The sequence below is a fragment of the Hipposideros armiger genome, unplaced genomic scaffold (genome assembly GCF_001890085.2).
Source record: "Hipposideros armiger isolate ML-2016 unplaced genomic scaffold, ASM189008v1 scaffold_254, whole genome shotgun sequence".
NCBI lineage: Eukaryota > Metazoa > Chordata > Mammalia > Chiroptera > Hipposideridae > Hipposideros > Hipposideros armiger.
Genome location: NW_017731604.1, coordinates 480,073 through 502,730, shown reverse-complemented (window position 1 = coordinate 502,730; position 22,658 = coordinate 480,073). Strand labels below are relative to the sequence as shown.

General features: G+C 42.2%; 1 protein-coding gene and 1 long non-coding RNA gene across 5 annotated transcripts in view; one reads left to right on the top strand and one right to left on the bottom strand.

The window, feature by feature from the left end:
- The first annotated feature begins 8,628 nt into the window (after positions 1-8,628).
- Positions 8,629-12,528, top strand: LOC109390084 (uncharacterized). Its single transcript, XR_002125497.1, has 3 exons — positions 8,629-8,718; positions 10,401-10,550; positions 11,573-12,528. It is a non-coding gene; the product is annotated as an uncharacterized LOC109390084 (long non-coding RNA).
- Positions 10,543-22,658, bottom strand: part of VSIG4 (V-set and immunoglobulin domain containing 4) — a 35,496-nt gene continuing 23,380 nt past the window's right edge. The window contains exons 4-8 of one of the 4 annotated variants that reach the window (XM_019656121.1): positions 21,380-21,442; positions 20,350-20,427; positions 17,835-17,939; positions 15,583-15,604; positions 14,484-15,244 (exon numbers count right to left, since the gene is read on the bottom strand). In XM_019656121.1, coding sequence (XP_019511666.1) covers positions 15,103-15,244; positions 15,583-15,604; positions 17,835-17,939; positions 20,350-20,427; positions 21,380-21,442 — 410 coding nt within the window. In that variant the 3' untranslated portion in view covers positions 14,484-15,102. Of the gene's footprint in view, positions 10,831-12,763; positions 13,766-14,483; positions 15,245-15,582; positions 15,605-17,834; positions 17,940-20,349; positions 20,428-21,379; positions 21,443-22,658 lie in introns of those variants that run through there. The other 3 variants (XM_019656125.1, XM_019656123.1, XM_019656122.1) reach the window with 3 other exon arrangements.

The window sequence follows — 22,658 nt, the reverse complement described above, 5'->3', positions numbered from 1 at the left end:
TAGACAGTTTTGATGAGAGGCTTCCCTAAACTGTTATACCAAGTAAGATTTACTACTATTTTCTCTCATAAAAGCCTATATTTATCCAATGTAAAGCTTATATTTTTGTGAGATTATTTGGCGAGTGCCTCTTTCCCTCATTAGAACATAAGTTCTAGGAGGGCAGGGTCCTGGTCAGTCGTACCTTTGGTATCTCAATCACCCAGACCATTAAACAAATTCGTGAATGCAGGACAGGACTCCTAAAGACCATTTAGTCCACCACATTTATAAAGAGTCAAGAAAGACATTTTCCAAGGTCATACTACAAGTCGTGGTCTAGGTGGGCCTGGAATTCATGTCTCCTGACACTTTGTCTAGGACTTTTTACAATGAATCCTCAGTCTTGATTACTTCCGTGTTCTAAGTAATCAGGAACCAGGTTGAAGGGAAAGCCAAATGTTTCAGTATTTAGATTTCACCTGCTCTTTTGGCCTGAACAGCAGAAAGGATTAATTTTCATCAACAAACATCTACTGAGCACCCACTATAAGCAAGGCACAATTTTAGGCACTAGAGATATAGTTGTGAATAAAGATTAAATCACCGTCCTCATGGAGCTTGGTAGGACACAGACAATAAACAAAAAATATAAAATACTAGAATTAAAGGCTCTACCAGAGTCAGTTCTTCTTCCATCACCATATATTTGATCCCATTTACTCTCTCTTGTGAAACCTGGTGGAGTATTCAATAAACCTGCTAATTGTTTTTTAAAAAGAAGAAAAAAAAAGGCAAATGATAAACTAGTGGAAATATTTGCGATCCTTATTACATACAAAGGAAAAAATCTCTCAAATATATAAAGAACTCCCAAAATCAATTAAGAAAAAAATTAGCAACTTAATAGAAAACTGGGTATAACTGACATGGCTCTTACTTTCATGGAACTTGTAATCTAGTGGAAGAACCCCTTTTTTATCCAAGTCTAGGTGTAATGGCTGGGCTGTAAGGCAGTAGGGGGTCAAAGGAGGTGGCAGATTCTTGAGTGACCCCTCTCATACCTTATTTAAGGTACAGCTAATAGTTGTCTGAACCTCAACTCTGCCATTTGCTAAATATGTGACTGTGAGGGAAATTGCTGACTTTCTTTGAGCTTCAGGGTCCTCATTTTTGAAATGGGAATAATTGTTTTTCTGCAAGGTTGTTGAGAGGAATAAGTGATATAATAGATGTGAGAGTATGTGGTACATAATAAGCACTCAACAAAACTATTTTTTCTTCCATTTTCCACTTCTCATTCTGCCTAGAACTGAGAATAGAGGAGCAGTGCCCCTTCTTGTGCCAATATGTAACTTTTTTTGCTTTTTACCTTGTACTATCTGACCTTGCCAGGTGCTCTCAGTTATACCACTTTCCTGAAATCCCATGAAGTAACTTCTAACACTTCTAAAACAGTTTGAACAGTATTAGCTTGATTTTGAGATGGGGAAATTGATAGTAATAAATATTAGTAATTTATCCAAGACCTCACAGCTGGAAAGTGACAAACTGGAATTCAAATTAAGGTCTTTGAACTTTAAGCTAATGCTCTTGTCACTATAGCACAGGCCTCACGTGACAAGCTGCAATGCCTGTCACCAGTCAAGATTCCACTTTGAGAATCTTTGATATTTTTATTTCCCACTTATTCTAATTTTCACGCTGTTTAAATAGAAGAGACATTTGGCCATCTACATCATAACATCTGTTTTGGGGTTAGAAAAGTTCAGGTTATACACTGGAAATTCTGAACTACCTATTACTACACAAATTGTGATGGCTAACACTCTTTAGATGAGCCTGTGGATACTGACATATGCAAATATAAGGCAGGAACATGGAGAAGTGTGCTGGTGACTAAACCTGGAAAGAATTATATAGGAATTGATTACCACCTAAATCAGTACTACACCAGGTTCTAGCATCATAGTTGTAGAAGATGTTTACCTGTGGTATAAACTCAAGTGTTTGGCCTAAATTCTTTTGTTGTCCCCCAAAATGCATCACCCTTGCACTTCCTTTAGCCAGAGGAAACACTAGGAAGATGAAAATGATTTGTGTGCTCCAAACGGATGACACCAGGGGCATCCACCACAGTCTGAATGAGAGAATAGATATTTTAAAGAAATTCAGTTTTGTTCCTTCTAAATATATGCAATGAGCTATCATAAGTTGATTCCTCCTTTCTTCTTTCCTTCCTTCCCAATGCATTCAAAACTGCTGCCTAGAGGGTTTTACCATTAGGTGGACCATTGTAGGAAACAGATAAGAATGTTTGGTTAAGGTCACTTAAGTTATTTCTGTCATAGATGAAAGCTTCTGACGGACTCTGACTGGGAATAAGGTATAGGGAGTGAAGAGTGAAACCAGTTTGCTTTTCTTAGTCTTTAAACAACTCTCTGGAACTCCTATCTTATTTACGTTGTTTATTTTTTCTTTCTAAGAAGCTAAGCAAAGGTCAGCTTCAGCTCAGCCTGTCTAATGGTAATAAATTAGAAACAGGTTTTTCTGGGTAAAACTGCCCTTGTAGACTGAGATGATAACTGACTTGAATTTGATATTTCTTAGCCAGAGCCATGTTATATATTTTTATAGATTGTTCCTAAATTTCTACCATCCATAAATTATTGCATGATGTTTGAATGCTGCCTCTGCCATTTACTAGCTGTTTAACTTAAGACAAGCGACACGACCTCCCTGAACCTCAGCTTATCTGTCAAATGAGGCTAATTATAGTATCTCCCTCATAAGGTTGTCATGAGGATATTACATAAACTAATACATGTAAAGGGCTTGAGTAAGTTCACAATATGTGTTTATTATTATCATTTTTCTTTAAAGATTTTTATTGGGGAATTAGGGGATGGGAACAGCTCTGGGGAATTGGGGGAAGAGGAACAGACAAGTTGCTGTCGTTTTGTTCTTCAGTCTAGTTGTGGAGGACGTTGCTTCACTGGCCCAAGTTGGCACCATCATTGCGTTCTTCCCGGGCGAGGCAGATCAGTCGCCAGCTTCTGGACAGCCGCTCACTGCAGCTGCTGGCCGCTCACTCTGGCTGCTGGCTACATACGGTAGCCCAGGGCAACCCACTGCAGCAGGGGCTGCAGCCTACGCCATCGCTGGTGACTCAAGGTAGCCCAGATCCAGGTCAAGGTGTTTTTCACCATCTTAGCTGTAGAGGGCAGTGTCACTGGCCCTCATATGTGGGATCTGAACAGGGGCCCTCTGGCATCCCAAGCCAGTTCTTAACCAACGCGCCACTCGGCCGGCCCTATTATTATCATTTTTATAGTACGAAATGAATCTCTTGGGAGGCCCAAGGTCTTTGGTTTCTCTTGGAACACATTTGGTGTGCTGGAATATCTATAGATATTCAAAGATATTCTTAGGCTTATATTTACCATGTTGCATTAGTGGTCCCTCCAGTCACACAAGCTCACCATTTTTTTCCTACCTGTGTATTTTTACTTATGTTCTTCCCGCTGCCTGGAATGTCTTTCTCTGATCTTATTATCCTTCAAGAGTCTTTAAAATGCTACCTGTTCTGTGAAGTTTCTAGTTTAACCAGTTGGAATTACCTTTTCTTTCCATGGCCTAGACTCTAAAATTCTTTGGCTTGGAGATGGAAGGGCACTGCATTATCTGTACCTTCTCTGGTTTTTCATGTCTCATTGGACGTTTCAAATCCTCAACCTAGCATACAAGGCCTTCCTCTATTTGGCTTTCCTGTTTACCATTCCTACCTTGCTTTGAGCTATTTTTTTCTTTGCTCACTATATTACAGGCCATATTCGCCTCCTTATCTTCATAGAGTAGGCCATATTCTTTTCCATCTCAGAGCCTTTACACACGCTGTTTCTTCTGTCTGGAATGGCTTTTTACCAATTATTCACTTGGTTCGCCCTTTCTTATTCCTCAGTCTTACTTCAAATGCTACTTCCTCTGAGGTGTTTTCTTGATCATATCCAAGCCTGGTCAATGAGGGTCCCTTGCTGTGTGTTCTTCCAGGTCTCTGTGTTTCCCCCTTTCATATATTACATGGAATTATTTGTTTAAAACTATTTTCCAGCACACTGCAAGTGTCAAGAAGGCAGGTATCTTACGTGCCTTGCTCCCTAGATCCTGAGTGCCTCTCACCATGCCTAATATTTGGAAAACACTTAACACATATTTGTTGACTGAATAAATCTGGTCCAGCCTCAATGTAGAGATGGAAATAGAGAGGCCCATTGAGGGAGAGGGTTTACTCAAGGTCACACAGAGAATCAGTGGTAGATAAAAGACTGTAGCCTAAGTCTCCTGACTTTTGACACAGTGATATTTTCCATACATGCACTTCCACTATAGTACTTGTTTCTTGTACATGCTTATGTATCAGTCTGGATCCTGGACTAGGCTGTAAATTCCTTGAGGGTAGGGACATCTTATACTTGTGTTGTCCAGTGTGGTAGCTACTAGCTACACGTGGCAATTGAACATTGGAAACATGGTTAGTCCATATTTTGATGTACTGTAAATGTAAAATACATGCATTTAAAAGCATGTAAAATATTAACAATTTTTAAAATTGCTAATAAGTTAAGATAATGTTTTGGGTGCATCGGGTTAAATAAAATATATTATCAAAATTATTTTTACCTATTTATCTTTCAAAATTTTAATGTGGCTATTAGAAAATTTGTGGCTTACATTATATTTCTATTAGACCTATATTACTGCTCTGTTGTATATTTATTTTCCCCCATGGTGCCAAGCATAAAGCTTTGCAGCCAGTAAGTACTCAACACACTCTTGTTGAATGAAGTTGAGCTGTAGTTGGTAGGTTACTTGCTGCCACCTATCTTGTCAATATCACTGGGTTTGTGGGGAACCTCACAGTGAACCTTCTGTCTCCAGGCCCACATGTACATGAAGTTCTTCAGTCCTGGCCTGGGGGTGCCCTCTATATTGCATCAGCCATTGGGTTTCCTTTCAGAGGAAGCCCCAGTGCAATCATATGCGCAGCAATAACCAGGGTTGAGGTGGAGTATGTGGAAACTGGCCTCTTGCACAGGAAGTGGCTTCCGCTTTGCAATTGTCCCTGGGGCCTTTTCTTTACAGGCTTCCGATAGGAGGTGGGGGTAGGTGAACAGGAAGATGAACTATGAACTCAAAGTTGAGGGGGGCCTTCTCAGTTCCTTCAGGGAGGTGAGGTAAGCTAAGGACTATGGGAAACTTGGACTAAGAGGTCTCCTTCATTTGGTTATGCACTGACACATTCATTTATTCAACTCAGAGTCTGGGGCAACTCTTTCTTTCCTGGCCCTGTAAAGAAAGGAAGTGATCAGACACAGTCTCTACTTTGGGAAGATCTTGGTCTCCCGTGAGAGACAAACACATAAAGTCTGCAGAGTGGACAGGATTTTAAGACTAGAGGTGGGCAAAGCAAGGAGCAACTAATTTAACTGGGAGAGGCATGGTCAGAAGAGGCTTTCCAGAGGCAGTGAGCATTGTTATTTTCTCTCTCCATCCTTTAAAATCTAGCTAAAATCCTACTTTTCTAAGAACCTCTTTAAATACTACCACCTCTTCACCTCCTGCCCTGGGAGAATCACTCTTTTCTTACCCATATTTCTGATAGCACTCTGTACCTTTGCCAAATCACTTGTCTCATACTGTAGACAGACATTGTTCCTTGGGTGCATACCTGTGTCTCTCTCCCCTCTAGCCCAAGAATCCCTCAATATGATGTGATGGGCTGAGGTTCAGACAGGTCGTGCATACTTTTTCAAGGGCATATAGTTAATGAGTTACAGAGCTGAGTCTAAAAGCCAGGGGCTGTAACCTAGGGTCTAAGACACAGGGAATCTGACTCAAAATGCAGTGTTCTTTTCATTCCAGCACTGAGTTAATAAATGAATGTGTTTACAGTATGGGACCTCAGCACTGTTTGCCTGAGACCACATCCAACTCTCTTCTCCTTCATCCCCCCTTTATAAGTATAGCCAACTCAAAGAGCTTTAAAAATGTGAGGACTCCATGTCTTTTGGCTGGAAAACAGGCCTAAAGGAAAAGTCCCCTTTGTGCTATTGCTGCAAACTTGGCCCTTCCCAGCATGTTTTGTATTATTAAGTAAAGAGGAACTCCAAGGAGCCCAAAGCCCTTTGCTCTAATTCAGGCCTTCGGCATAGATGGCATGATTTGAAGGTCCTCCTGGCTCCTAGTGCTCTTTCATGGACCTACTGTGGGGCCCAAAGTAGCCACCATTAATTACTATGTTAAGGGAAGACATTGTCTCCAGAAGGTCCCTGTTAAAAAGCCAGTAGAATGCCTTAACTGGTAGGTGAAAAAATAAAAAACAGGTAGCTGAACTTAATGACTATGGTGTGAATAGTGAGAAGGAGATCCTTCGCTAAGAAAGTGCCCACAGGACAAACCTGCCTCCAACCCAAGCTTTAGTCAGAAACCAAAAAGAAAAAGGAACTCGGTCTTTCTAGAAGCCAGGTCTAGGGAAACTGGTCTCGAGGACTAAGCCAATACATTATTCTGTTAGAAGGAAGTTTTCTGCAGAGTAGTATGAGTGCAAGTGAACCCCTATCCTAGGCTGTCTCTAGAGTCTTTAGGCCCTGCAACCACAGGGAAGCCCACAGTGAGGTGGGGGTGGACAGGGATGGAGGGGGTTATAAAAGAACCAGGGAATGTTTGAGTTGTAGAGGCCACCAAGATCATACAGTCCAACCTCTGTTAGTTAAATGGAAAACCAAGGCTAAGAGGGGGAACAGAGTTGGCAGATCTGGGACATTGACACAGAACTCCTGGCTCCCAGGATATATTTTTTTTCTCTTGAACCTGAATGTATAAGAAGACTATATGTAGCTTGGATAGATTACTCATTGGGGTTTGAGTACTTCCCAGGATCCTACTTCTGCTATGTAGACCAAGGACTGGACTTGGGCACTGCAGTTGTTGAAGGTGATCCCAAGTATACCCTAAAAGCATTGCAGGAATTGCCTCTCCCATCTGCCACATCATCAGGATTCATGATGTAGAGCACTGCATAAGGGGAATCTAGCATTTTCTTAGCTGTGAATGGGGACTGCCCAAAGATTGCAAAAACAAAGTGTTAAGAAGCCATTTACTTTCTTCTTATAACTTTCATGTCCCTCATGAAGCTTGAACATCACAATTAAGGGTCTGGCACCATTTTTTCCTTCTCAAGATCAGCTACTTTCCACCCCCCTCCATGTAACTAATGTGGGAGAGTAGAAAAAGCCTAACATGTGGATTCAGAAAGACCTGAGTGCAGATCCTCCCTTCTACATTATTTTCTAGTTTTTTTTGTCCTTAGGCAAGTCCCTTTACTTCTTACCTCAGTTTCCTTGCCTATAAATAATGATAATGAAAATGCCATAATACAGAGTTGTTGATTAAATGAGATAACAAATGTAAAGCACATACTAAGTTCTTTAATAAATGTGAATTTTCGGGCCGGCCAAGTGGCTCAGTTGGTTAAGAGCGCGAGCTCTGAGCAACAGGGTCGCCAGTTTGACCCCCACATGGGCCAGTGAGCTGCGCCCGCCCAAGTGTAGCTGCTGTTGAGCTGCCAACAGGTGGCAGGATGGCTCATGTTCCTGACAACAAGGTTACTGGTTCAACTCCCACATGGGATGGTGGGCTACGCCCATGCGCAACTAAGATTGAACGCGGCACCTTGAGCTGAGCGGCCTTGAGCTGCCCATGGGCAGCCGGATGGCAACTGGAGTTGGAGCTGAGCTAGCTGCACCCTCCACAACTAAGATTGAAGGACAACTTGGCTGTTCCTCTTCCCCAATTCCCCAATAAAGAAATCTTAAAAAAAATAAAATAAATGTGAATTTTCTTTCTTTTTTTTTTTCCCTTTTGCAAGGCCCCTGGATACCAGAATGTGGCCTGTGCCAGCAGGGTCAGTTTCACAGGCACGTGACCAGTAAAGTTTCATAGGGCCCTGTGCTTACAAAGATCCCATACTTGGTTTAATGTTCTGCTGTTGCCATCTTGAAATTCTTTTTTTGTTTTTTGCAAGGATATCCTCATATTCATTTTGGACTGGGCCTTGCAAATTATGTACCTGTGCCAGGGGAGGTAACAAAGGGTATTTCAGGACTAGGAGGCATTCTGCCAGAGTGATAGGACACACAATTTGGAGTTGGTAGAAGGGATTCAAATTCCAGCTATGCCACTAATTTGCTTTTTGCTCTCAGGCAATTTCTAACATCCCTAAGCGGGTCGGTTTCTCAATTTTGACAATGGGGATTTTCATTTGATAATGTCTCAGCTCTGACATTCCAGGATTCCCTTGTAGCTCTGGGGAAACCTCCCTGGCCCATACCAGAGCCAGGGCACCCAGGGGCTTTTTGCTCTGACTTTCTGAAATTTGGGGAGCCAGTATCTGTTGGAGGTTGGCTGGGAATGGGCGGGGCATGGCAGTGGGAACTGTTGCTGCAGTAGTGGACCCTTTCACAACAGCACTGTTTTGTCATTTTGCACCCAGATTTCCGTTGGCTAACCTCAGCCTTATCTTCCTCATTTTTGTTTCCTCTTGAAGAAACCAAGGGCCCTTCAAAACACACAACGTTCCTGCTCACGGCACAAAGCCCAATTCCCTCAAGACTGCGCAGTTTGGCTCATCACCAGAGAACCTGTGCCTCCTCTGAGACCAAGGCATCACTTCAGTAACAGGTATAGTATCCATTTGCCCTCTCTACTTGGATTTCCAAGCTGGGGCAGTGTCCATGGCTACCTGCCCATCTCATTCTCCTTGAACCCTCCTCAGGGATACTGGGTCAGGGTGGAGGAGAAGAAGGCTTCCACTGGTATTTTATCCTGTAACTTCTAATAGTGAAAAAGGGAGGTGACATTTTCTCCTAAAATATGCTTTTTAGGAGATATACACATGGAAGTAGAATGTTCTCTGGAACCAGGAGTCAGAAAATTTGAGTAGCAGTCCTGGTTTTGCCATTTACCTCATTTACCTACTGTGTTTCTTAGAGGAAGTCTTTTCTCCATTCTATGACTTTTTTTGGTCTCTGCTGTGAAGAAGAGGGGGGGAAAGATTAGATGGGTAGTGTCTGGAGACTCTTAGTTTTTATATCCTTTTTTGAGATGGTTGTCAGCCCTCTGTTGAAAAACGGCATGAAAGTGAGTAGATATCTCTGGGTGGGGCTGAATAGGGGGCTGAACAATGCCTGAAATAATTGAGACTGCCCCTAGTATGAGAAGGTCCAACTGAGTCAGTTGCAGGATAAGTCCTGCTTCTTGGTATGTTAGCCCTTCTAGGGTGGAGCAGAGGGCCAATGATGATATTTTATGTAGTATGACAGACCAAGAGAAAACCTTTCAGAGTCCCTCACTATCACTTCATGTAGATATTCACTTCTTCCTATGGGTCTGGTCAGCCTTTCTCAACAGAACTTGCTTTTCTTATATACACTCTGTTGGAGAGGCATGGACCAGAACATCAAGAGTGGAAATGAAACTCGTTTTAGCTCAGCCACTGACTCCTTCCAGTAATACTGGGGCAATATGGGTTATAAAGCTCTTTAACTTCTAGTGTACTACAAAGGAAACTTTAGCCTCCTAAAAATCTCTCTTCCATTTTGATGAAGTCAGAAAGGGTGTTCAGGAGGCTGTGGATGCCTCCAGTTTATGCAGGTCTTCTCACTTGAGCTGGCAGCCAATGAGGGAGATGATAGAAGAAAGGCACCAGTCCAGTTCTCTCTCCCCTGCCACCCTGAACTCAAAGTCTATTAATCAGCTTCCTTTGCTGGCCTCTACCTATAGCTCAAGGGACTAAGCCAAGGTGCCTGTGGGCTCCTATATGGGATGCTCTGGAAAGCTCATTGAACACTTTTCTAACAACTCTGCCAGGTAAGTCTTCTTATTCCCATTTCCAGAGAAGAAATGAGGCCTCCCCTCCAAATGTTCCCAATGCCATGATTGGCTAGTTGGTGCCCAGAGCAGCATTAGGATCTAAGATTGTCTGATTCTTTCCACTCTACCATATCTGTTGACAATGATCATTGCTTTGGCTAAAAGGCCACACTTCTGGGTTGCTGGAGATGGATTGGGTAGGTAGAGAGGAAAATGAAAGAATGGGAAAGACATTTTAGAACTTTAAGTTTGAAGTCACTCCCAGATCTCAAATTAAAGAGGCATGTCACCCCCTTACCACCATACACTCAACGAAAAGAGTTAAGATAATAAAAACACTGATTTTTTTTTCCTGAAAGACAAGACTTCTGCCTTATTTTCGCTGGGACAGGGCTTTATGGACTCATGGAGTAGTTTCCTATTTCTGTTAACCTTGGAATGGTTCTATTCCTGATGCCCTGCTTTTCATGCCAGTATTTAATTTCTCACAGATCAACTGCCGCAGCTGAGAAGGAGGTGAATTTGATAAAGATAACATGGAAGTTTTAGCAACAGGTCTGGGTGTTGCCAAGGGTGCTCTCCCAGAAGTTCTAGGCCTGACCATGCATGCTCCTGGCAGCTTCCTGATTTCCCTGATGGCTGTGAGTTGAAGGATTCCAATGCCTCACTACCAAGCCCACTGCTTATCTTTTGCCTTCCTCGTTTGATGTGTCTCCCTTTTCCCAGAGAGCAGGGAAGCAAAAGGACTGATGAGGAAAGCTGGATGGCACAGCGGGTTGATATAGGGCAGAACTCTGAACTGTGAACAGCTTGTGTAACCTTTAGCAATTCTCTTCTTCAACATGAACCTTTATTTTCTCATTTATAATATGAGTCGGTGAGATTAGATGCTAGTTCTTCTATAGCTGCCATTCTTGAGTCCTAATGGCATAAGGGGACAATGTTAGGTAAGGCTGATGCTATCAGACACTTCTGTTTTATCTGTCCTGGCCTTGTTAAATCAATTGTCACCGGCCCTTGCCTTCCTTCTGTCAGGACAAGTACCATTTTTTGAGCATTTGCTATGCACTCAATACTGAACTAAGGATTTCACATACATTATCTCATGTCATTTCACTATAACTTATTAAGCAGGTACTATACTTATACCCATTTTGTGGATGTGGAAAACTGGAGCTCAGAGAGATGAAATAATTTATCCAAAGTTTCTCAGTTAAATAATGGCAGAGCTAGGATTCAAGCCCATGTTTAACCTCAAAGCTCAAGTTCATATCCACAACACTGTAAGAACATTGTTTTAGAGGGTTGGGAAGTGGGGGCATGGGTATTGGTTCTGGGGCTTGATTCTTTCCGGAGGTCAGGGAGGCAGGATGAGAACCAAATTACTCTCTCTGTGCTACATAGAGGATCCCACTAAAGCTTGGGATCCTTAAAAATGCCATAGCTCTAAGACTCAGGCCTGAGGAAGCCCCAGCTGATTACTGGGGCCTCACCTGCAGTCTCAACTGGGTGTTCCCTACCTACCCTCAGTATCCCTCTTTTGGTTAGGAGCCTCATGCCTGTTTTGCTCACTTCCCTATTCCTGTGCTTTGGCTAGTCCCTACAGCCTGTGCAGTTTCCCTGGGATTCAGGGTGTGATTTGTTTCTCTCTTTTATCTTCCAGGGCCACATCTTCCAGGAAGATCTCACCTCCCCACTGAAGCCCCTGGCCTGGCCTCCTGCAGTGCCACGCTCCGTGTATTTGACAAGCTGAGTTGGACACTCCATGTGGTAGAGTGTCAGTTTGTCAAATACCCCAAGTGCGGCACATGCCTAGCAGCTTCAGGCCAGGGAAGTTGAGATATGACAAATAGACTATCAACTGGATAAAAGAACACATGTCAAATATCAACTAAGCTCTCACAAGTCATTTTTGGTGATTTTGAGGGAATGGAAGCATTGTATCTGAGGGGAAGTGTGGAAAAGTAAGACAGCTCTGGAAGCCATAGCCCTGGGCAGTGTCTATACATATATTGGGATCCTGAGAGGGATACAATAGTCTTGAAAAGGTATCCAGGGCCCAGGGATGAAAGTGCTACTTGATTCTTTACTTTCTTCCTTCACGCTTCCTTCCAGAGTCCCCCAGCAAGGACACCAGAATTCTTACCCAAGCGTCATGACAGGGCTTAGAAACTCACTTTCCTGACACTCAACTTTGGCTTCTAAGCACACTTTGACCTCACCTATCTCTCTCCTTTTCCTCATGCCTTTTCGCCTTCTGGGAATACCATCTTCATTTCTTTCTGCCTATCTAATTCTTTCCCGTATGTCCTGGTTCAGCCAAAGTCCAATCTTTCCAGGGACTTCTGAAAGTCAATGTACACTTTTTCCTTCTTTATTCTCAAAGCACATCTTCCCTGGGTCCTTGTATGTAAACCTTTATTTCCTACTGCCCAATGACAGCCCTTGAATTGTTAGTGAACTTTTTCAGAGGATATTTTTAAATTCCCCACTAGATTGTGTGCTTCTAGAGGACAAGATTATGTTTCCTTGATTGCTATCTCTCCATTCCATCCCTACCCCAGATCCCAGCACAATACTCTGATTACAGAAAATACTCAATAAATGTTTACTGATTGATTGACTTTCCACTAGTCCATTACCTTTGGGGCTTTGGGTCAAATGCCATCCACGAATTTTGTGAGAGAAAAAAAATTAAAGTGTAGTCACTACAATGCTATAGGGTGTTCAAGGTAATAGCCAACATGAAGGATTTTTCTTCCTGGGAAACAGGGTCAAGGGCTGGAGGAAGAGGGCAAACGGGGCAAATACATTTTGGAATTACTTGGTAACACAAAGTGATATAGGTGTTTTATTGCAGGGTTTTTCAGAGCCTTTAATAGTCTAATGTTGCTTTGGAAATCTCTAACAAGGAGCTATAGAACAAAGCATTACCCATGCCTATTTGATTGTGATTTTTCTCCCCTGTGGGCCATCTCCTGGGTCTAATGTTTCATGGAACAAAATTTAGAAAAGTTCTCTAGGGGAACTTTATTATTTCTCTCTTCTGGAGATCTCTTTTTACTCCTCTATTTTCCCCTGACCATGTGCCTAAGTCAGGTCCTATATTATCAACCCATTTTTGTTTAGCGTATCCTGAAGTTTTGAAGGTAGCCCAATACCTAAAACTCTTTACTGGCTTGTCTTGGATGAAAAAAATTATCAGTTTTGAGGCACAGATGATCTCCAGAAGTTTCCTGTTGCAATGAATATATTCTCCTAGGAGTTTACAGACCTGACATCTGGTCTCTGTTCTACGACTGACTTCATATGTTTGACTTTAGACAAGTCATTGTTTATCTCTGGGCTTCATTTCCTCATCTGTAATATGGCAGAGTTAAAATCAATAATCTCTAAGCTCTCTAAGACAAGAGACTCTGAGATAGCCCTGGGAGTCTATTGCTTCTATGACAGAAGTGGTCCCTGTATTTGGGGCTCCTTTTACCAATGGACATGCAACTAGGATTCTCTTCTCAACCTCAGTAATTCTTTTCTCTAAGGGTAGTAGGAATAGATAATGACTTTTTTCAAAGACTGGGGTATGGACACAGAGCTGTTCATGAAGGAAGCTGAGGTTTCCACTGGGTGGGGGCCCTATTTCAGAGGATTGTAAGCATGATGAGGAAGAAGAAGTTGCTCTTTTCATGAGCTATGTGAAGCTGGCATCTGGGTATGAGAGAAACACTGAGGTTTTGACCATAGACTTGGCAGGTTGGTGGTGGTAAAGTGGAGGACTTCTCCTTGTTCACTTTTGTGTACTATTTGACTTCCATAATCATCTCAAAGGGGAGCAGCTCCTGGTGAAACCTTAGGTGACCTTGGGGTTGTATTGGAAACAAATGTGGCAACATGTTAGCTTCAATGAAGAATGAAGAAGTTGATTTTACATGAAAGAGAAGAGCAGTGTTGACCTGACCCAGAACAGTCCCTCACAGAAGAGAGATGTATGCCTGTGTGCACATACACAGACACACACACAGACACACACACACACAGACACACACACACACACACACACACATCTATTCCCCATTCCTGCTTGAGGAGAAATAATTCCTTGCTCTTAACTCCACCCTATATTTAAGAAGCGACCAGAAGATAGGGATGACCTATGAAGAATACAACTATTCCAAAGATTTTAGGATTCCAGGAAGCAGAAACCCTTGAGGGTGATGCATCCATACTTTGGAAAGAAGAGGATGGGACCTCTTTATCTTTGCATCCACAGTCTTCTGAGACAGAAGAAGGGTTCCTTTTACTCAGGTTTCCAAGTGACCTGGGAAGAGTCACCAGATGGAACTGGCAGAATGATTGGGAAGGGAATAATGGAAGGCAGTCAAGTACTCTTTTACCAAAGATTTATTGTGTTCCAGCTGGCCCACCTCTGAAGTGATGTCAAGGTGGCATGGGCGGGAAGGAGGAAGACCGAAAAAAAACAAAGGTGCTATCCATACTCCCAAGGTCCCAATCATCTCAACTAGTCTCACTTTAATCACTCTTGGTAGGTCCTTGAGAGAAGACCAATACAACCAAGGTTGCTATTATGTTTAGATATTTATTGAGCACCAAAATAATATCAGAGCACTAGACTCACAGCATAGGAGCAGAACTGAACCCTGGCCTGTTACATGATCATCTCAATTAAAAATTATCTGACCCTGGAGAAAGGGGAATATTTCTGGACACAACTGACCCCCTGAGCTGGCAGAGCTGAGCCTCCCCCTCTGGTCTTCTGGTGACAAGAGACCACAGTTAAGTGGTGTCTGGAGGTATGATGACCAAGTCCTAGTGCTACGGGCACTTCCCTCTCACATTTGGAGAGAAGCAGCAGAAATCCCAGACAGGGATAATAGAAGGGCTCAAGGCCCAACCCATCAGCAGGCTTGCTTGAGTGCATATGGCAACTTCTTAAGCAAAGCGAGTCATTCATAGGGATCCCACTGTTGGCAGGGAAGACATGTTGGGCTATCCAGGAAGAGAGGTAACAGGGAAGGAGGCTATGCAGAAGGCAGGGACTAGAAAAGCAATTATGTCAGCAGACTCTGGCTTAGTAGGATCTTAACACGCATTCTTGCCCTTGGTGGTCAGAAGCTTATAATCCAGGGGCACTGTGTACAGCAGGCGAGTATAGTCACTGTTTATCTGGGCGATGATCTAGTACTCCTGGCCCAAGCAGGGTTCATCAAAGTAGTCGTTGCCCAGAGTCCGGGAAGCTGGCTCTTCACTGGAGCAGCCACTTGCGAAGATGTCCACCCTCATGGATTCACCAGAGTCACTGGCCTCCCTGGCATGCACACTGTGGTCCAAGAGCCCACCACCCATAGGAGGAACTTGAGGCTGGGACCCTGGTTTCCCACCCTTCTGCCCCAATCCTTGCCAACTGACCCACAGGTTCTTGTCACCCAGAGATTCTGGGAACAAAGGGCTGGTGGACTAGAATTATCCTGTGTGTTTGGTGGGTCAGGACATAACCTCAGCAGGTACTTAAGAGAAGGAAGAAAGCTGTGCCCTGACCCTGAAGGCATTTGGGCTTAAGGTTGTGCCTGTGCCAAACCCCCTTTCTTCCATGCCAGTGCTCTACAGAACTGAGGGCAGGGAAAGGGTCAGAAGATGGATGAGGAGAGGCTATCTTACCTGGCCACTTCATAGACATTCTCTAGAAAAGAAGAAGAAATCAGGTCAGAAGTCTCCATGGGGAGTGGACAAGGGCCAAGTGTGAATCCTAAGTACCAGTCAAAAGGTGAGGGAAGGGGAAACATAGAGGAGGATCTCAATATGTTCAGGTTTCCAATAACTGGGAAGTATTGGGAAAGTGGGTTGAAACACAGGGATGTAGATTTCTCAGGGAAAGGAAGAGGAAGCACACTTGGTAACTGTCCTCTGTAGCATACTCTGACTTAGGACATTGGGCTGGAGCAGCTGCTTAATGTGGTGAAGGGAGGGACACTGAAAGTGGATCCATTCCCAATCCAGGAATCTTGCCAAAGATCCCCAGGAAGTCCTTGTGGGAAACTTGGCAGCCAGGCCAGAGCCCAGGCAGTGGGGGCAGAATTTGTCTGAAGCCAGGGACCGCGGCCTAAGCCATTCCCAAATGCACTCATCCCCACGCTGCACCCAGAAAATGTCCTGAAATAAGTCGCCATTGCCCCCTTGTGGAGAAGTATCTACATTCCATGCAGGCTGAAAGGCTTCATAGCTTTGTACAAAGATGAATGTCTTTTGGTACTGTCCTCTAGGGGTTTATAATATTTCAGGGATGCAATTGGGAATGCATGCATCACACTACAACAAAGGAAAAATGGCATGCTGCAGCAGGCCTTCTGCTTGTGATAGCCTTGTATTTCCACATCTTACCTCCTCCATTGGCCTGGTAGCTTCCACACTTCAGGGATTGTGCCTTTTTCATTTTTATATGCCTAGTGCCTGACATATAGTAGGCACCCAATAACTACATGTTGAACTGAATTGATGCCCCAAGACTGCCTCCCTTATAAAGAGGTAGAAAACAGGAATCCGGGAAGAGAAAATGCATAAAGATGTGAGGTGTACAGCCTATTTGCCTGTTTGACTTCAGTGACTAGAAATGAAACTAGGTATGAAGGAATGATGGGATAGAGAAGATAAGTTAGAGCCAAGTCATAGAGGGCCTTTCATGGAACACTACATTTTGACCCCTATTCCCTGGACCACGGGAAACCCTGGAAGGTTTTTGAAAGGGAAACAATCTAATATGGTTACAGTTTATACCCAGTATCCTTCAGACTATGATGAATGTTTTACTTTTAGTAGTCCTGGGATTTGTGGGCACTTGAGATATCTCCATTTCCAAGTTTAGCCTCATGGTTCATAGCCATGCTAACTGGTCAAGATGAGAGCTGATAGTTGAGACCCAGAAAAAGGAGATATTCAAGGATCCCTTCTCTTTTTTGGTTAGAAAGACCCATGTGGAAACCAGGCTTTTTGGGAGTAAGAGCTGCTGCAGTGGAATAGATACACTAATGCTAGGTAAAACAGCTAGTACAGCAGGCATTGACATGTACTAGATTTTACTTAGGAATCAACATGTAAATTCTTTGTTTTCTCTGTTGGTTCACAGTTGTTAAATGGCCCTGACAACTGCCCTTTCATCATGTCATTCCACTGCTTTAAAAAATTTTGTGTCTTTTAATGCCTTTGCAAGGCCTAGAGAAGAAAATCCAAATTCCTTAGCCTTTCATTCAAGACCTTCTATTGTATATCAGGAATTAACTTTATTTTCCCCCTGTATTTCCTCATTGCTCTGTTACATGAATTTTCTTTATTGATGATCCACTCACAGTCATCTTTTAAACCTTTACACCTTTACTCATACAGTTCCTCCTTCATGGAATACTACCCCTTTCCAAACTGTTTTCATCCTCCAAATACTGGCCATAGCCCCACCTTCTTCTGAAAGCCCTTGCTAATTTCTCTAACCCTAACTGACTCTCCTTCCATCTGGATACTTTTGGCATTGATTGTTTTCTCCAGGCTCTGAGTCCATAGCCTTTATTCCTATGTATCATTATTGATAAACTCCATGCCTCTACATTGAATCCCCTAAATTAATTGTAAACAACTTGAGGCCAAAGACTGTGACTTCTCTTTCTCTTGCATCCTCATTAGACAACCCATTACAGAGATGGTTGTACTAGGTTGGGTATCAAAGATCTGTAAATTAAGTTTCATAAGTTGTATTGTCATTGTTGGCTTGCATGTCTGTCATCATGCCCCTCTACCCTAACTCCCAAACTAAGCTGGGAGCTCTCTGAGGTGCCTAACACAGTGTCTGATACAGAGTTTATGCTCAACTATATTGCCAAAATGAATGAAAGGAAAAGAATCACCCAGCCATACTCATCACTCACCTTGTTGGGATTTTTTCCGGCACAGCATGATATAAGCCATGGTGAAGACCACCATACAGCACAAGGAGACGATGAGAATGTTGGCAAAGATAGGCAGGCCCTTTTCTAGAAGGCAAAACAAGGTCAAGTGGTATCTGGTTGAAAATTAGTCCAGAAACAGAGACCCAAATGATCAGCCCAGACCAGCTCACACCTCTTTCTTTTCCATTTTTCACCTTCTCCTAAATGTCTTAGCTATCCTGAGAGACAAACAAAACCCTAGGCCCATGACAAAGACTTGTGAGAAGCTAGAGACTCTATGTATAAACAAATTCTTCCAAACCCACTGGTTGATGCCTGATTGGCCTGGGCATTTGAACTAGTCCTCCATGCTTTTCATGGGGCCAAGACAGGAGATTTTCACCTCTTAAAGAAAATAAAATAGTACCCTGATTTCCCAGCTTCACAAAAAAGTTACCTTATTCAGATTCTGGTCAATTACTTCTAACCACAGGATTCTTTTCTTCACATTCTATGGCCAAGTACCCAGGTTTCTTTTTTGTCAAAACATATTTCCTCTAAGTCTCCTGGGTTACCTATTCCAATCATGTCTACAAGATGAAGGAAAGCACTAGATTGGGCTTCCAGTCCTGGATCTGTTATTTACTTGTTGTATTGCTATGGTTTTCCAAAATTGTTCATATCTAAATTCCCAGAACATGTATATTAGTTTACATTGTAAGGAGGAATTCAGGTTGCAGATAGATTTAAGTTTGCTAATTACCTGACATTGAGATGGGCAGATTATATTGAATTACCTGAGTGGGCTCAATGTAATCACAAGGGTCCTTTAAAAGTGGAAGATGGAAACAGAAGAGGAGGTAAGAGTCAGAGAGATATTCAAGGATGCAGCATTGCTGGTTTTGAAAATGGTGGGAGGGAGGCCAAGAACCAAGGAATGTGGGTAGCCTTTAGAAGCTAGGAAGGGCAAAGAAACTGATTCTCTCCCAAAGCCTCCAGAAAAAATACAGCCCTGCTGACACTTGATTTTAGGCCAGTGTGTCAGACTTCTGATCTTCATAATTTTAGGATAATACACTTTTGTTATTTTAAGGCATTAACTTTGGGGTAATTTTTATAGCAGTCATAGAAAAATAAATGCAATGACCTTAGTCACATTCTTAACTGAAACTTAATTTCCTCATAATATCAATGAAAATATTAGATAATGTTTAATGTACTGTAACTACAATATTCTAAATCTAGGAGGCAAAATCTGGGAATAAATATGGAAAGGAATTCCAGTGCCCTTAAGATTTACTGCTGCAATTGGTTTTGTTTTTACAAGACCCCAAAATATTCTATCTTAGAAATCTGGTATTTTTGGTCCTCAGAGCTCTGGTTGGAGTTGAGATAACCCAAGCCATAAAATGATGCAGAAAAAGAAAAGATTTTCCCTTGGAGAAAGTCAAGTAGTGAAAAACTTGATAGAGGATATAAGGCACAGACCCAACATCTGAGAATTTCCATTCCAAGCCAAATCTTCAAGATGTATCTTCTAATCTCAATTCTCCTATCAGATGTTGCCCTGGGAGAGGCATGGAGTTATAGAAATCTTTAAGCCAAAGTTGGCAATGCAAAGGTGGCACACAAAACAAGTTTGGGTTATGTACAAAAACACCCAAAAGCTGTGCAACCAGGCAGGGGGTGGGGGGGGGCAGAAGTACAAGAGTATTAATAAGTCCACCATCAATGGTATACAGCCAGAGGAGGAGATAACGAGTGATTATCATCAAGCTATTTAGCACCAACCAATCAAAACTGCTACCTACTATAGATCTGGAGTTTTAGTGGTTCTCTGTGATACTAGGCATCAACATGTTTTGCTGAAAGACCACGGGGTGGTTAGGAGAGTTCTAAGGGATAGAAAAGGGAAGTCCAGGTGATAATGGGGAGCTTGGGAACAAGGGAAGCATCTAATTATCAGCTAATATAAGAGTACTTTATTATTTTAACAATCAACGAAGTCATACTGGTGCATACCAGCTGACTATCAGCTCCATGAAACATTAAAGAGCTTCTCTTTAGGGTTTGATCTCTGAGACAATGACTTAGGAATCCTTCAAACTTTGGAGGAATCAGAAGTCAGTTTCAAGCTTTTTGGTGAGCCTTGGTAAAGAGCTCGAGTAATGAGGCTCTGACATTACTCTTACCTGGCCAAATGCCAATCTTAGGAGAGCTGGCTGAAGTCATGGTTCCATTCCTATTCTTGCTTAGAATGTTTGTGAAGTATATTACTATGGCAATAGAGAACCAGCAAAGAGCAAATCTGCCCCTTCCTTTTACCTCACTCCGACTTTGCTCATCCCTGGATCTCTGTCTTTCTCTGTCTTTATTCCACCCTCCCCACTCATCTCCAGGGCCTTTGAGCATAGCAGTTAGTAGTCACAGAATTCAATGCTAGAAGAGTAGATATAGTGAGACTTTTCAGTAGCAAAGTTCAGAGCCAGAAAGGAAGTTGTGACATTGCTCTTACCTGGCACAGTCCTGGTCTCCTTAAGGTAGACATCCACTTCAGCGGTCCAACCCCAGGATGAATTCACTGTAGATGTTGCTATGACAAGAGGGTATTAGGATCAGAGGCCCCTCTTCCAGCCAGAAGCTGTGATTTGGATAGCGACTACCAAGTTTGGGATCCTTCTCTGGGCATTTGTGCTGAGCTTTCCAGAATTCCTGGCCATGTCATTGACAACTAGTACTATGACATGAATTATCTTAGTTTCTTACTGTTGGGGGTTAGAAGAAGGCCCACAAAGGAGAGGCAACATACCCAAAGTGCCACAGCAAGTCAGACTAGGAGCAGAATAGATGTCACAGTTCTCCTTTCCCATGGGAGTATTCTAAATCTCACCATCTTTTTCCTCAAAATTTTTCACATTATATACTCTGTACTGTATTATATTACATACTGTAATAATTTTTTTATTCAAACATTCATGGCAATTTTTGCGCACACACACACACACACACTATATATATATATATATATATATATATATATATATATATATATATATATATATATATGGCACCATGTGACTTCTGGCTCTTCCCCAAAGTCAAAATGACCATGAAAGGTAAACATTTTGAATTGATTCAGGACATCGAGGCATCTGCGACAATGCAACTAAAGACACTCATGAAAGAGGACTTCCAGAACTGCTTCAGAAAGTGGCAAGAATGATGGGATAAGTGTGTTTGAAGTGAGGGGAGTATTTTGAGGGGGATTAATAGCAATGTGTCTTGTTGTAATGATTTTTTTATTTAAACACTCACTGCATTGTTTGATTATACACACACACACACACACACATATCCACAGTTGCATTTGTTCATAATCTTTAAATCCTTTCTATTTTTCTTTTATTTTTATCACTTTATTGCCGTGTTCTCCCTGGATAGGCCTGTGACCTCTTATTATCCGTCAAATAGCATGGGACCTTCTCCCTTGGCTTCCATAACACCATTTTAGACCTCTTCTCCAAAATAACCCTAGTGAAACTTACTTTCCAAGGGGGATTGCATGGTTGTAGATGCCTCAGTCTTGGTTTCAAGTGGTTTTGCAGAGTCTATAAGTAAAAGAAAGATTAGTCAAGATTTTTGGCATCTTTGAGGAAACAGTTGAATGCTCTAGGAAAATTGGGAAGTAAGTAAAGGCCAGTAAGGTCCATACTTGGACCTGTCTCAACATTTCTTTCATGATTGTGGAAAGTTATGTGTTACCTGTTTATCCTTCAAATCATTGTAAGGCAGGATTACTAATCCAGGGTTCATAGACCCCCCCCCCAAGGAATGTGTAGCTAGAGTACAGAAGGTTTTTCAACTTGGATGGGAGAAACATATTTTGTTTCTACTAGCTTCTAACTAATTTTTAGTTGTTCATTCTCTTGAGAGATACTTAGACAGTATTACAAAGAAGGTGGCTGTGGGTGATACCAGTGGAAATAGTAGTGTAATGACCTCTGAATATTCACCTCCTCACAAAAGCAATAAAATAACTAGCAGAATTTTTCATAATAAACTTTTTTTCTCAGAATTTGGGAAATCAACCAAAAGTTTGCATCAACCCAAGGAGAATTTATGGAAGAAAAATAACTCCAGTCTTGTTAAGAACTGTAATTTCGTAGCATTTTTAACTTACTCCTAGCCTCATCACCTCTCCTAAGGCCAGTAGTAGCCTTGAAAATAAACACAATTCCAGGAGAACAGATTCAATTCCCAAACAATTGTCATTATTTGGCCTGTGTTGCAGTTCCCTGAAAAACCTGACTCAAAGAGCTTGTCTTTATTGGTCATCCAGTGTCAAAACTCTCCCTCAGGAGGGGAAAGAATTTGTCACACAGCTGCTTAAGGCAACGAATAACAGTAGACATAAACAAGAGACTTACCAAAAAAAGCTAAAAGGAAAATTTGAGGAATGAGATGTCCATAAGGACTTTGAAAAGCTCTGACACATTCTTAGAAATCTAGAAGGCATTAGTCATACATAGGGCTGTGTGTATACTCAGGAAATACATGAGAAGACCATAAGTTCTTATTTCTGGTTAGCCTTGAGGGTCTGAAAAAGGAGAAAATGAAGGCTTTGGGACAGTTATAAACTTCGTAGGTGAGTGTTAAAGACATATGTTAACAGGCAACAGAGCTCTTTAGTAAAGACTGGGAGATTTATTGGTTCTAGGTATTTAAGGAAATCTCTACTCTATTATTCGCTGGCAACTAAGCTAACCTAGAGGAGAAATTAGTGGCCATTCATGACAAAGAATATAGAAGACTATACAGAATTAG